This window comes from Podarcis cretensis, assembly GCF_951804945.1.
Source record: "Podarcis cretensis genome assembly, chromosome: 8".
NCBI classification, from domain to species: domain Eukaryota; kingdom Metazoa; phylum Chordata; class Lepidosauria; order Squamata; family Lacertidae; genus Podarcis; species Podarcis cretensis.
Window position 1 is genome coordinate 25832510 of NC_137177.1, and position 14284 is coordinate 25846793.

The following is a 14284-nucleotide window of genomic DNA, read 5'->3' on the forward strand; positions in this document are numbered from 1 at the left end:
ACATGTGCCAAGGGCCTGTGCTATGGAATGATACTGATTGGGGATGGGGTATACTGCACTCTCCATGGCAACAGATAAGTGTTGCTAGGAGACAGCGGAGGAATAAAAGGCTGGGAGGGATGCCCAGCAGCCTTCGTACCCCTCCTCCTCCTCGTCTTCCACTCTCTCTCCCCAAAGTGTCTTTTGGAACAAGATTATTCCTGAAACGTGGCGACTGTCATTGCAACCATCACATGGTAGCGCAAGGCGGTGGAGGAGTTGGGAGCATCTGAAGACCGGGTTTCTTTCTTTTTTCTTTTTTTTTTGCACATCTACCATGCAATAATGTCAGTCGCCATTAACCCCTGTAGTCTTGCTTGGTACAAAGGCACTTGTATGACCTTCTGCCATGTTTGTAAGAAATGAAAAGGTGCTCATCAGTGGTGGGGCATCTTGCTTAGGAACGCAGGAAGCTGCCTTCTGCTGAGTCCCATTGTCTACACAGGCTGGCAGTGACTTTCCAAGATTTCAGGCCTGGAGTCTCTTCCATCACTACTATGTTGGGGACTGAACTGGGCACCTTCAATAAGCTGAGCAGATGCACATTTAAAGCAGCCCGTAATATGTTTTGTTGGAAATTGTAGTTTATCCCTTCCAGAGCTACAATTCCCAGCACTCTTGAAGACTACACTTCCTATGATTTTTTAAATGTATGATGTGTATGCAACCTAAGTATTTGCATGGGAACTTCGGAAGCTGCCTAACCCTGAGTCAGACCATTGGTTCCTCTAGCTTGAAGGTAAAGGGACCCCTGACCATTAGGTCCAGTCATGACTGACTCCGGGGTTGCGGCGCTTTATTGGCCGAGGGAGCCGGTGTACAGCTTCCGGGTCATGTAGCCAGCATGACTAAGCCGCTTCTGGCGAACCAGAGCAGCACACGGAAACACCGTTTACCTTCCTGCTGGAGCGGTACCTACTTATCTACTTGCACTTTGTGCTTTTGAACTGCTAGGTTGGCAGGAGCAGGGACCAAGCAATGGGAGCTCACCCTGTCTCAGGGATTTGAACCGCCGACCTTCTGATCGGCAAGTCCTAGGCTTTAACCCACAGTGCCACCCGCATCCCTATTCCTCTAGCTTAGTAATGTCTAAATTGACTGGTAGTAGCTCTCAAGGGTTTCAGGCATGGAATCTCACCCAGTCCTACATGGAGCAGGCAGGGTTTGAACCTGGGACCTTCTGCATGCAAAATCAGATGCTCTGCCACTGAGCCACAGCCCCTTTGTTTTAGATTATGAATGCTATGCAGAAGAAGATGCTGGGTGTTGCTATAGTTCCGTTGACCATAAGATGTACCCTACTGAATTGGAATAATAATAATAATAATAATAATAATAATAATAATAATTTTTTATTTATACCCCGCCCTCCCCAGCCAAGGCCGGGCTCAGAGCGGCTTACAAGCAATAATAAAAACAAGATGAATGATTACAAACTTAAAAACAAAAATAAAATACAACATTAAAATAATGGAACATTAAAATATGAAAATGTAGCCTCATCGCAGGAGGAGAAGGAAAAGAAAAAAAAAAAAAGAGAGAGAGGGAGGGAGGGAATCAAATTGGCTCCAAGCCAAAGGCCAGGTGGAACAACTCTGTCTTACAGGCCCTGCGGAAAGAAATCAGATCCAAATCTGAATGAAGGTCCATCCAGCCCACCGTGGCAATTTAGATTATTCTGTGCTTTGCAACGGAGGAGATTCCCAGCTTCAGTTCCTGGCATCTATAGATAGGGCTGGAAAAGACCTTCAGTCTGGGCCGCTGATCACTCACAGTGTGGCTCTGCCTCACCTTGGACTGCCCAGGTCAGAAGGGGAAGGTGGAAGATGAGGGTCTGCCGAGTGGATGTTTGCCGAGCACAAGGGGCATGGTGGTGAATTCAAGAGCCTTGCAGAGGATGTATGTATTGCTAGATTAAAAATGATGAAGACTGATGGAAGGGGAAGCTGGTGAAGGCACAACAAAGCAGGCCTGGGAAGGGTTGTAGCTCAGTGGCAAAGCATGTACCTTGCATTCTGAAGCTTCCTTGCTCAACACTTAGTGGAAGCCTAGGCATGGTCACACAGAATTAGGACCCAGGATGGTCACCGAGGCTTGTTCCAGGTAAATGTGCCTATGACTGCAGCCGCCAGTTTTTTGTTGCAGCTGACTAACACAGTCGACTCTCTGGAACTCATAAGCTTGAAACAGCACCGGTCCTCTTTCTACTCAGATGGCCAGTTTGCCACCTCGACAGTGCAAGAAGATCTTGGATCGCGTCTCAGATGAACTGGTTGCAGATTGACTGCTCCTCAGTCAGGTTTTTGCCTTACAAACTGTCCAGGTTTTTTTAAACAATAACAACTTCTCCCTATTCTGGTTACTCCCCTGTTTCTTAAAAAACCAAGCCAAACTGCTACTTTACTCTCAAGCAAGTCACGGAGCGTTTTGTTTCATATGCTTATCTGTACTTCTAGACTTCGGAATTCCCTCCCTAGAGAAGCTGGGCTGGATCCCTCCTTGCTTTCCTTCTGACGGCAGGTGAAGACTTTTTTGTTTCCACAGGCTTTGAGGAACTGACTGCTTTTAATGACAGGGCTGGTGCTGTAGTGTTAATTGTAACCATCCATATGGTTTTAGATCCTAGATATTCAGCAGGTTCCCTCTGTGCCAACTTTTAAATGCCTGTCTTCTCTATTCTGCCAGGCCTATGCAGGCAGTTAATAATACAGCTCCCACAATAGTTGGTTTGTTTTTTATTTCTTTTTGCTTTTAACTTTAAAAAAACACAGCTTTTTATGATATTGTTTGGCTTTAAGTTTTTGCATTGTTGCAAGCCGCTTTGATACATTTTTTCCCTGATACAGCAGTATATAAAAAAATAAATAAAGCAAGCTTTAATTGTGTGTTTTTAAAAAAATGATCCCCCCCCCTGTGTTTTGAGTTGTTCTTATTTTTACCTGTAAGCCGCTTCAGGTAGGTCCTGTATGGGAAAAAGGCGGGGTATAAAAAAACAAATACTTTATATTTCCTTCTGTTCTACTGGGTACAAAACTTTGCAGCAGTGCCAAGCAAAACAGTGTTACTAGTCTGGGAGAGATTCATATCAGGTACTTAGAGCAAGCAAGGTATGAATTTGTTAATGAAGTAGCCCCGGTCAGCATAGCCGCCAGGGATCAGGAATGATGGGAGTTCCCGACCTCTGCCTTAGGAAGAACTCTTAGCAGCTTGGTGTTTTGGCTCCTTGGCTAATCCTGATCTCTTCTTCGGTGTGTGTTGTCTGGACACACAAAACACGTGTGCGCATCCTGCCGCAGAACTGGCATGTTTAATGTAAATTTGCTCATTGTCTCCCCTTCTCCTCCTGCCTTTACCGAGTTGTTCTTTCTCTCTCCTCCCTTTCTCTTTCTCTCGCTTTCTCTTGGTCCCATGATGCTTTGCACCTCAGCAAGCTGATGCCATATAAAAAGAGTGGCTGTTTTCCTGCCCGTTCTTCTGATGGCAGAAGGGGGGAAGCAACCCTGGCACCGTTTGGAGGCGAAAGTTGCCAGGCTTCCGACAAGGTCCTCCTTGTCTTGTTTTCTCTGGCTTGCTTTATCTCCCTCCCTCCCACCCCTTTCCCTGACACCCAGAACCTCTTGTGGATAGAGGGCACGAGGCGGGCACCCACAGGAGTCCAGGGCGGGTACTGGCCTGAAGGAATTGGGGGACCGCGCAGCAGAGGAGGTAAGCTTCTTTGCTTCTTCTGTGTTCTTTCCTTTATCTCTGTGGGTGTTTTTAAATAAATAAACTAGTTGCTGTGAATGTTTGGATCTGCCTACTTTTTTTTTTTTTTGGCTAGCTTTCTGGGTTCCGCCAGGCAGGCGTAGAGCGAAAAGGGGGGGGGAGGGTGGCATAGAACCACTACAGTTGGGATGAAGGTTGGCAGGGAAGCTGTGAGACAGAGGGAGAGAGAGAATAAAGCTGGCACGGGCTGGAGGTCTGCCAAGGATGCTTGCCAGAGATGCCATGGAAGACTGGGGCAGCCTGGACGCGGCGATGTTGTATGGATGGGAGGTAAGGAAAAAATGGTGAATCGCAGAAAGGAAGAGAATAGGAATTACAGGCTACTGAATTGGACATTTTCTTACGTCTACATTTTTAATTTTTAATTTATTTTGGAGGGGGGATCCATTTCATATTTGATATTTTTCTCGTGGAGGCTGTTGGTTGGCTCGTTCTGTTTTGCAATATATTTTCAGGCGGAGAGGGGGGGTTGCGTTTAGGGAATGTGGCAGTTCCTATGCTGATTGAATTGAATCTGGGCCAAGGAAATTATGTAGCCTGCTTGTTCCCGCTCGGAAAAGGGAGTGAGAGTGAGAGAGAAAAGCAGAGAGACAGGGAGGAGTTGGCTGGGAGCTGCCGAGCTGCCTGGCCACTTTGGCAGCCAAAACATCAAGCCGATCCAAGCAGGCCTCCGTGCCTTTGGAGTCCTCCTTGGGTTATCTGCTATCTCCCCTTTTGTGGCTCCCCTGCATGGCCCCAGCTTGTTGGGCTCCTGAATGGGCAGCGTCCGGAGTCTGTGGCAGGTAGCTCGGGACAGGTAGGAAAATCGAGGACCAATTCACACACGCTGGGTCTCTACCATTTCTTTTTGTTCTGCATGCCAGATGGTTGGGTGTATGGTTGTGGGCTGGGCTGGCTGAGTCCTAGGAACATATGATGCTGCCTTGTACAGAGTCAGAATCTTGGTCCCTTCTAGCTCTATATTGCTTACACGGACTGGCAGCACCACTCTCCAGTGTTTCAGATGGCGTTCTTCCCATCCCTACTTGGAGATGCCAGGGATTGAACCGGGGACCTTCAGCTTGCAAAGCAGGTTTTCCACAACCCTTCCCAAGCCTGCTTTGTTATTTCTCGGCTGGCATCCATTATTCTCCTGATTTCTGTATTTGGCAATGCATCATTCTCTCCATGGCCCTTTTCCTGGGCAAATTCCACCTTGCAGACCCTGATTTTTCCAACCTTTCCCATTTGCTTTGTGTACTCTGAGGTTTAGGGACAGTTGAGGCAGCGCCGCAGACATGGCTGCATCTTTTCGGGTTTTGGATTGCCAGTGCAATGCACTGCAAAGCGTATCAGGTGGGTGTGGTCCAGAAAGCCAGAGATAAAACGGGGAAATAGCTCTCTGCTAGAGGGCAGCTTGGGTTGGCTGGAATTCTCCCAATGCAGACATGTGTTAAGGAGAACGTTAGAAAGAGAAGAGAACCACAGTCCTTCCCTCAGCTCTTCTTTACATGTTAACACAGTGTTGATTTATTATATATAGCCACCACCTGGCTTGTATGCTATATCCTGAGGTACAAAGAGGCAGGGATGCTTTGAAATGTTAATTTCGCTTTTACGAAGTAAGGATTTAAGGAAGCTGGGCAAGCTATCTTTTTGGATGTGCCTTACCTTTCTGTGACAAGGCTGATTTCCTGGTGCCTTTCTTGCCTCTGGAAAATCATGCTTCCTAGTTGTCTCTTTAAAATTTCTCCTTTACAATGAATTCACGCACTCTGGAGGCCTCGTTTTTTGAGGTTTCAGCCTGCTTGTTTAGGTTTCTGGGAAATTAAATGGGCAGGTAAGGGAGCAAATTTATGTGAACTCTTTAATATTCACATATGTAACTGCACATGCATTAACTCAAGGCATGGGTGGCGAACCAGCTATCTATATGTCGATGGACTCCAGCTCTGATCAGCTCCAGCCCCTGTGGCTGTGGGGTCAGGGATAATGGGCTCTGGAGTCCAGCAACATCTGGAGGGCCACAGATCCCATATCTCTGCCTGAAGGCATCGTCATCCCACCTTGTACAGCGGGCCATTTCACACTGCAGCTGGCGAGTTTCCTTTTGAGGTGGGGGTGTGCTGTCACTTTGCAATGTACACATAGCCAAAAGGGAGTGCAGACAGTTCCTTTGTTGTTGTTGTTGTTTTAAAAATGGTATGACTAGACCAGGATGTGGCTCAATTGAAACTTTCTTAGCTGTCCAAACACACAGTGGCAAGGCAGCAGTTTCCTACAGAGGCACACAGTGAATTCTTGTATTGCCTCTCGTTTTGGTACTCGGTTCATTTTGTTTGTTCGTTTCAGCCATTTGTTTTATGATTCACACATAGAAACCACATATTTCCTTACTTGCATTTCTTTTTGCCATTTCTTTCTTGTGCCTCTTTTTTTTTTAACCCCTGCCTGCAGTGGCAGCAGCTAGGCTGATCAGGGAGGCAGGAGGGTGCCTGATTCTTGCAACCACTGCTGTATTTACCCAGAATCCCCTGTGCTATGACATTGGCACAGGGAGGGGGGAATTATGGCAGGTGGCATGGGTAGGGGGAGACCACTTTTGATGGACGGGGGGAGACCACTTTATTTACCTACAGTGCCTGGAATGGCACAGATGATGAGAAGCCTCCCCCTTTGCTGCCAGAGCAGGTGAGCTCTCCTGCCTCCAACCGACATGAATGAAAGCAGTGAAAAGAATATCCATTCATTCCCCAATGCATTTGCTTTGGAACAAATAAAAGACAGAAGCTGATTATCCCTATTCATTGATTTCACATATGCTTCCTCCCCCCCCCCCCAGTTTTCTTTTCATATCCCAGTACATTCAGTTCCATTCTGATATTAAATATATTTTTAAAATTAATAAAGCTTTTAAGAACAGTTTGCTGACACACTGCTTCAAAAGCCACTGCAGGTCAGTCTTAACATTGTGTGATCTTTTCAATAATACATAGTATTTGTTATTTGAATTGTTCTTTGGGAATTTGGGAGGGAAACACTATTTTATTTTTTACAGTTGGTGTACTCTTATTTTATTATTTTTATTATTCTTCCAAGGAGCTCAGTGTGGCATGCATAGTTCTCCTCCCTTCATTAAGCCCCACAACAGCCCTCTGAGGTAGGTTAGATTAGGAGATAGTGACTGGCCCAAGTTGACCCAGTGAGCTTCCTAGCTGAGGGCAGATTTGAACCCTGGCCTCCCAGGTCTTAGTCTGCCACTCTTAACTGTTATACCACACTGTATCTCTTAATATTTTACTATAGAAGCAGGCTTGGATGAATTTTTATTAGGAAAGGAAGCATGCAGGTTTTTAGTTATGTAGTAACATTTAAATATTAGCTTTCCTCCAGGGACATTAAAGCAGCCTCTGTGTCCCTCTCCCCATTTTGTCCTCTAAGCAACCCTGTGAGATAGGTTAATGATTGGCCTCAATTTCTCCCAGTGAACTTCATGGCTGAGTGAAAAAAGCTCAGAATGTGCTGTTGGGCAAAGGTTCTTAACTTCTTGAGAATCGTGTGTTGTGTGTGTTTCTAGTGTTCTACAACTGTGAAGATTTGCAAAGCTTGGTGGGTGGGCTTCAGTCTCCTCCAGCAGGTCTCAAGACCCCCGTGACTCAAAATCAAAATAAATAGTGCAAAAACAAGAGAAATCATGCATATTTTGCACTGATGTTTCTCAACCCACATCTCTTCCCTGACTACAATGTTTGGTGGTGTTCTCTGCATGTGCGAGAGGCGAACATTGCATGGGCACTCAGCCTTCTCCTGTCTTTTTGGCTCCTAGAGTCATGGCCATTATTAAGTGTAAAATTCTTTTTTTTTTTACCTGATAACATGGGTGTATGAATTCCATGGACTCTGCTAATTTCATCCAGTAGTTGTTTAAAAGTAGTGATGTAAGAAGAAAGAGTTTTCCGTTCTGTCCTATATTCATTACATGCAGTCCTGTTCCTTTTCCATTTCATCTTCCACCAAAACCTGTGTTGTTTGTCTCACGGTCTGCTGTGGCAACATTACATTTAATTACAGAAATCACACTGCCATTACGTTCTTCCAACTCAGTTTCAGTGCAAAGGGTTGTGGGGACGTGATAGTTATGTGTCGTTTGTAGACTGAAAGCAACAACAACAACAGTGAATGCCAATCACATTCACTGGATTGATTGCTGTTCTGTTCATGGGGCAGATGAAGAAATGCTGGTGAGTTCCCTTCCCATTTCCCATTTTTGTTGGGATTCCCCAATCTCCCTATATAAAATATAATTGGAAAACACTGAAATGCATGTTTATTTACTGAACAATTATGACTCATCTACACCATGCAGGTTATGAGACTGCAGAGCTGTGTTCTGGTTTGGGTTGACTAATCAGCTGTTTCCCTCTTACATGCCTGCTGCTAAATATTGTTGATCTTCACTTTCTTCTTGCGTATCCTCCTTCGGCCAAAGCCCGTTCCTTCCCCTCCACCCCCTCCACCATTGCATTCTGCTCCTGCTGCTTGGGTATCCTAGAGAAAGACTTCCTGCTTCTCTCTACGCAAGCAGCCATTGTGCCCCTTGGCACTGCCCCTTCTCCGCTGATCCGTATAATAACCAATGGCGCTTAAGGTCAGAGGAAGCAACGGGGATGCCCTAACTCACAGGGTTGAGTTATGTGCGGCTGCGCACATTGAGAACGTCCAGGCTAATCTTCCAGGAAGGTTTGCGGACTCCCCCTCCCTCCCGCTTCACCTCGGGAGGCCCCAGCAAGCAGCACTAAAGCCGAGGCAGGACTCGGCTGATCTGTCCCAGGCCGTCTATAAACATAGCCTGCTTCCATCTGTTGGGGTTGGAAGCTGCTCATGAGGCAAGCCTTCCTGCTGATTGATCACGTGCTGTTGGGTAGAGTCTTAAAATAGAGATCTGCAGCGGAAGCAGGACTGGGGCGGAGTGCAGGTGAGGAGAGAAACCAGTCCTGGGCTTTTGTAGCCTTAATCTGTGATAGAGGGAGTGTATAACTTAAGCGTGTATTCCCTAGAGATGTTGATGTTTGCCTGTGGATTCAGATTAGCAGGAGGCCTAGTTTTTGGGCTGCGCAGCACTGTTCTGACAGCATTGCTCCCCAGTGGCGCAGTGGGTCGGTGCATCTGGCTATTAACCAGAAGGTTGGTGGTTCAAGCCCACCTAGGGAGAGCTGTGGGCAAGATTCCTGCATTGCGGGGGGTTGGACTATTTTGGTTCCTTCCAACGTCTACAATTCGATAATACGATACGATAAAACGATAATGTTTATTGTCATAGTCCCATACAGAATGACAAAATTGAAAAAAAATCTAAATCAGACATTCAAAAACCAACAAGCCTGCTATCCCAGCTATCCCAGCCTGGTTAACCCCCTAAAAACTCTGATACCCCATAATTAAATACAATGTACTCCCATAGAGAATACCTTACACTGCGTTTAAAACCAAAATCGCATTTGGATAGAAACTGTTTCTCAGGCAGCTAGTCCTAGTCTTTCTGTGGTTCTATTCCATGAGTGGTCTGACCCAGGCGCTTAGCACTGGGACCTGCACCCTTGTTCAACTTGCTGCCAGTCCCCTTCCTGCTGACAACCCCCTTTTAAGGAATGTTTGGGGCTTTTTGCTTTAGAGCAGTGGTTCCCAAAGTAGGTGCTGCTACCCTCTGGGGGGTTGCGGTGGGGTTACATAGGGGGAGTGGCAAGAGGCAAGCGGGTGGCAGGGAGGAGGTAGAGATGTAAAAGTCTTTCAGACTTCGAAAGGTTGGCATCACGGGATCAGGTTCACCCATTTTGTTGAATAGTCTTGATTTGATTTTGAATAAACCTGCAATTAATTGCTGCTGTTTTGACACCTGTTGTGTTATTATCATACTTAGTGGGCTGTGGAAGTTTTTATTCTGAATCATGGTTTTTATAGGGTAGGGTAAGGGGTACCAGGGATGAGATGATGGAACCAAGGGGGCGGAAAGAGTTTAAGAACCAGTGGATTAGAGAAAAAGCAAGTGAGAGAGGAAATGATACAGGTTTATTAAATGATGCAGTGTGGAGAAAGTTCATCTGGAGAGGTTGTTCTCCCTTTTTCATTATAATAATAATAACAATAATAATAATAATAATAATAACAACAACAACAACAACAACAATAACAACAACAATAACAATAACAACAACAACAACAATAGGTAAAAGGTAAAGGTACCCCTGCCCGTACGGGCCAGTCTTGACAGACTCTGGGGTTGTGCGCCCATCTCACTCAAGAGGCCAGGGGCCAGCGCTGTCCGGAGACACTTCCGGGTCACGTGGCCAGCGTGACATCGCTGCTCTGGCCAGAGCCAGAGCCGCACACGGAAACGCCGTTTACCTTCCCGCTGGTAAGCGGTCCCTATTTATCTACTTGCACCCGGAGGTGCTTTCGAACTGCTAGGTTGGCAGGCGCTGGGACCGAGCAGCGGGAGCGCACCCCGCCGCAGGGATTCGAACCGCCGACCTTTCGATCGGCAAGCCCTAGGCGCTGAGGCTTTAACCCACAGCGCCACCTGCGTCCCAATAACAACAACAATAATAATAATTTATTATTTATACCCCACCCATCTGGCTGGGCTTCCCCAGCCACTCTGGGCAGTTTCCAACAAAATATTAAAATACAGTGGTCTGTTAAACATTAAAGGCTTCCCTAAACAGGGCTGCCTTCATATGTCTTCTAAAAGTCTGGTAGTTGTTCTTCTCTTTGAGATCTGGTGGGAGGGTGTTCCACAGGGCGGGTGCCACTACCAAGAAGGCCCTCTGCCTGGTTCCCAGTAACTTGGCTTCTCGCAGTGAGGCGCTGGACCTCAGTGTCTGGGCAGAACAATGGAGGTGGAGATGCTCCTTCAGGTACACATGTAATCCTCGTTTTGCGTGGAAGTTCCATCCTGGAGCCCTGCACGCATTGGCAGAGTGCACATAAGCCCGCTTTGCCCCTTTGTATGGCGTTTTTGTGATGTTTGGGGGCTACTTCAGGGTTCGGCGCTGTGTGCATGATTGCTCATCATTCCGATGCGCCTAAACTGGGAGTTGCCTGGACTAGAACTCGGTAACATTCAATGAAACCAACCGTTGGAAAAATTTGGATTATTTAAAGAAATACAGTGGTACCTCGGGTTACATACGCTTCAGGTTATATACGCTTCAGGTTACAGACTCCGATAACCCAGAAATAGTACCTCGGGTTAAGAACTTTGCTTCAGGATGAGAACAGAAATTGTGTGGCATCAGTGCAGCAGCAGCGGGAGGCCCCATTAGCTAAAGTGGTGCTTCAGGTTAAGAACAGTTTCAGGCTAAGAACAGACCTCCGGAACGAATTAAGTACCTAACCCGAGGTACCACTGTACTATAGCATGATGAATTCGCGAACAGGATTTGAACTACGAGCAACAGAAGGAATCAGAGATTGTCGTATTGTTGTTACGGTATAAGAGAGAGAAGATAGGGTGCAGCAAGGGGGAGAAATAAAGAACCCAATGGAAAACGGGGTGAGAAGTTGACAAAATGAAAGAAAAACTTACTACGTATTGGAAATTTTTGTGCGTGTAGTTAGAACTATGGAATTCGTTCGCCAAGAGGTGCCAACCACCAACTTTTGAAAGGTGATTAGACAAATTCATGAAGGATAAGGCCTTCAATGGCTACTAGCCATGATGGCTGTTTTTCATGACCTGCATCAGAGGCAGTGTACCTCTGAATTGCTTCGGGAGAGTTTTTGTTTAGATACTTGCATTGCAGAGGGTTGCTTTGGATTACAACTGTTTTGGATTACAACCACGTCAAACCCAGAAGTGCGTGTCCCTTTTTTTGGATCATAACCCATTTTTGGGGGGGAGGCCCCATTGGCGAAAGTGCACCTTGGGTGACAACCTATTATGCTTTACAACCGGACCACCAGAACGGATTATGGTTGTAAACCAAGGTACCACTGTTTAGTGATGGGTGGGAGGAGAAATTTGATTCAGGTTGCATTAAAAGTTGGACCTACCTGCTTTGCATTTTTCCAAAATCCTTCAAAATCTGTGCTTCTCCTAGTTTTGCAATGCAGTTCTCCAGCATAGACTAAGTGTGCATATAAATTCATGTACAAGTGAAAGTAACATACAAAATATTGGAGAAAGCTCTTTTGGGTGGATGGGGGGCAATGTGTATATTTGGAGAAATTGCAAGAAATGCAAATGAATTGCAATGAGGCCATTACCGTATTCATATTTTAGTCTTTTGCAAACTGAAATGGAAAAATGTTGGAAAACTGAACTTAGGTCTGGAAAAACGAGGAACTCAAATTGATCTATTTGCTCATCCCAGAAACCTCTGCAGTGATTTCTTGGGCAGTGGGTGGGTGGGTGTGAGTGCCCATTGCCGTAGGGGAGAGATGCCTGGTGGAGGAAGAGGAGATTGACTCTTGCACCCTTCTTTCTCCTGCTGCTAATGAGAGATGGACTCAGCATCTTGGGTCAGCAGTGAGCCCTCTGATGGCCTCTCAACCTCAGAAAGCACCTAACCGTGCCAGTGTTATAGTACTTAGCAATATTCTTCTCATCCTATCAACCAAATACCAAATTGTTGTAATAATGGGGGTGGGTCTCTTTTCTGGTTGGAATAGGGGGGTGGGAAATAGGCAGGCAAAAAGTTGCAGTTTGTTAAGGGTGCTTAGATAGTCTCTCGCAGAGCTACAATTCCCAGCATCCTTAACGGTTCCCAGGATTATTCTTTTTCTGGGGCGGGGGGGGGGGGGGGAGGAATGGGGAGCCGTGACTGTTAAAGTGTTATTAGATTGCTTTAAACATTATGGTCTGGAGATGACTTCCACCAAAGAATTCTCTCCAGTTTGTTAAAGGTGCTGAGAGTTGTTAGGAGATACCTATTTCCTTCCCAGAGCTACACTTCTCAGAGTTCCCTGTGAAAAAAAGGATCGATGGCTAAACCATTCTGGGGACTGTAGCTCTGGGAGGGAGAACAGGGGTCTCCTAGCTCGTCTCAGCCCCGTAATGAAGTACAGCTTCCAGAATTCTTTGGGAAGAGCTTGTGACTATTTAAAGAGGTTCCCCCACTTTCCAGTGTTCTGACAGACAGTGATCCTTGGATGAAGGGTGGTATAGAAATTTAATAAATAGAAATTTCAAAAATTGGAAAGGGAACTGGGGAGATGCCAAGCACTCAATGTAAAAGAAATCTCGCTGGTCCACAAGAAAAGGAATAATAACAATAGTAAGAGATACATCCATGGAGGATAAGGCTCCGCTGTTGGTGAGCCTTTGGCCTGGCCCAGCAGTCTCTTTTTATGTTCCTGCATGGCAGATCTTGAACTGGCAAAGCGGGTTGGAATAGATGACCCTCAAGATCCCTTCCAAACATATGATTCTATGACAGTAGGCGTATACCACAAGGAGAGCCAAGGTGATACCTTCCAGATGTTGTCAGAATAAAGTTCCAATCAACACTGATCATGGTCCATGCTGTCTGGGACTGTTGTGAGCTGGAGAGAGCAGGAAACAAACAACAACAACAACAACTTATACCCCGCCCATCTTTCTGGGCCTCCCCAGCCACTCTGGGCTGCTCCCAACAGAATATTAAAAACACAATAAACATCAAAAAATAAAACTTCCCTAAATAGGACTGCCTTCAGATGTCTTCAAAAAGTTAGATAGCTGTTTATTTCCTTGACATCTGATGGGAAGGCATTCCACAGGGTGGGAGCCACTACTGAGAAGGCCCTCTGTCTGGTTCCCTGTAACCTCACAGTGAGAGAACAACCAGAAGGCCCTCGGAGCTGGACCTCAGTGTCCGGGCTGAAGGATGGGGGTGGAGATGCTCCTTCAGGTATACTGGGCCGAGGCCATTTAGAGCTTTAAAGGTCAGCACCATTTGCTACCCCTGTGTATAGGATTGCAGTGTGCCGTCTCAGCGGTGTAAGCCCCACTGCACTGTTTTGTGATCCTTGTTATGACCCAGCTCCTGGAGACTTAGTGAGGAGATTTTCACATCTCTTTCTCTTTCCCCCTGCCAGCCAGCCATGCCGTCAACAAAAATCCAATGTACCCGCCATTCCCGGAAGGAATGCAGATGGCAATATTTGGTACGTGACTGGTTCTTGTTTCGTGGCCAGGTTTGAGTACAATTTCTCTCCGCCCCCGTTGGGTTTCAGTACTGGCTGTCCTCAAATCTTGCCCTAGAACAGAAAGTAATGAAATGAATCCAGAAATCATTTGGCCCAGCGATGGACAGCTACGATTTCCCTGCAAAGAGAACTGTAGCTTACCCTCGCAGTCACAGTTCGTCACACCCATAATCTGTGATACTTGCCCCAGTTTCTTTGGGGGAAAGCCATGACTTTTCAAAGGGGCATAAGAGTCCTTTAAATTTATTGTGTAGGTGTGACCTGAGACAGCCATGGTGTGTTTGCTGAATGCATGAAGCATGCTCACTGGCCC

At 46.2% G+C, this 14284-nt stretch overlaps 1 protein-coding gene across 11 annotated transcripts in view; it reads left to right on the forward strand.

Annotated features, from left to right (window-relative positions):
• The window catches only part of LOC307221609 (mitochondrial peptide methionine sulfoxide reductase-like), a 54685-nt gene that overhangs the window by 14729 nt on the left and 25672 nt on the right, over nucleotides 1-14284 (forward strand). For 4 of the 11 annotated variants that reach the window (XM_079986279.1, XM_079986284.1, XM_079986282.1 and 1 more), the window contains exons 2-3: nucleotides 3467-3744; nucleotides 13861-13929. In XM_079986279.1, coding sequence (XP_079842405.1) covers nucleotides 3467-3744; nucleotides 13861-13929 — 347 coding nt within the window. Of the gene's footprint in view, nucleotides 1-3466; nucleotides 3745-3917; nucleotides 4075-4181; nucleotides 4601-13860; nucleotides 13930-14284 lie in introns of those variants that run through there. The other 7 variants (XM_079986285.1, XM_079986288.1, XM_079986287.1 and 4 more) reach the window with 5 other exon arrangements.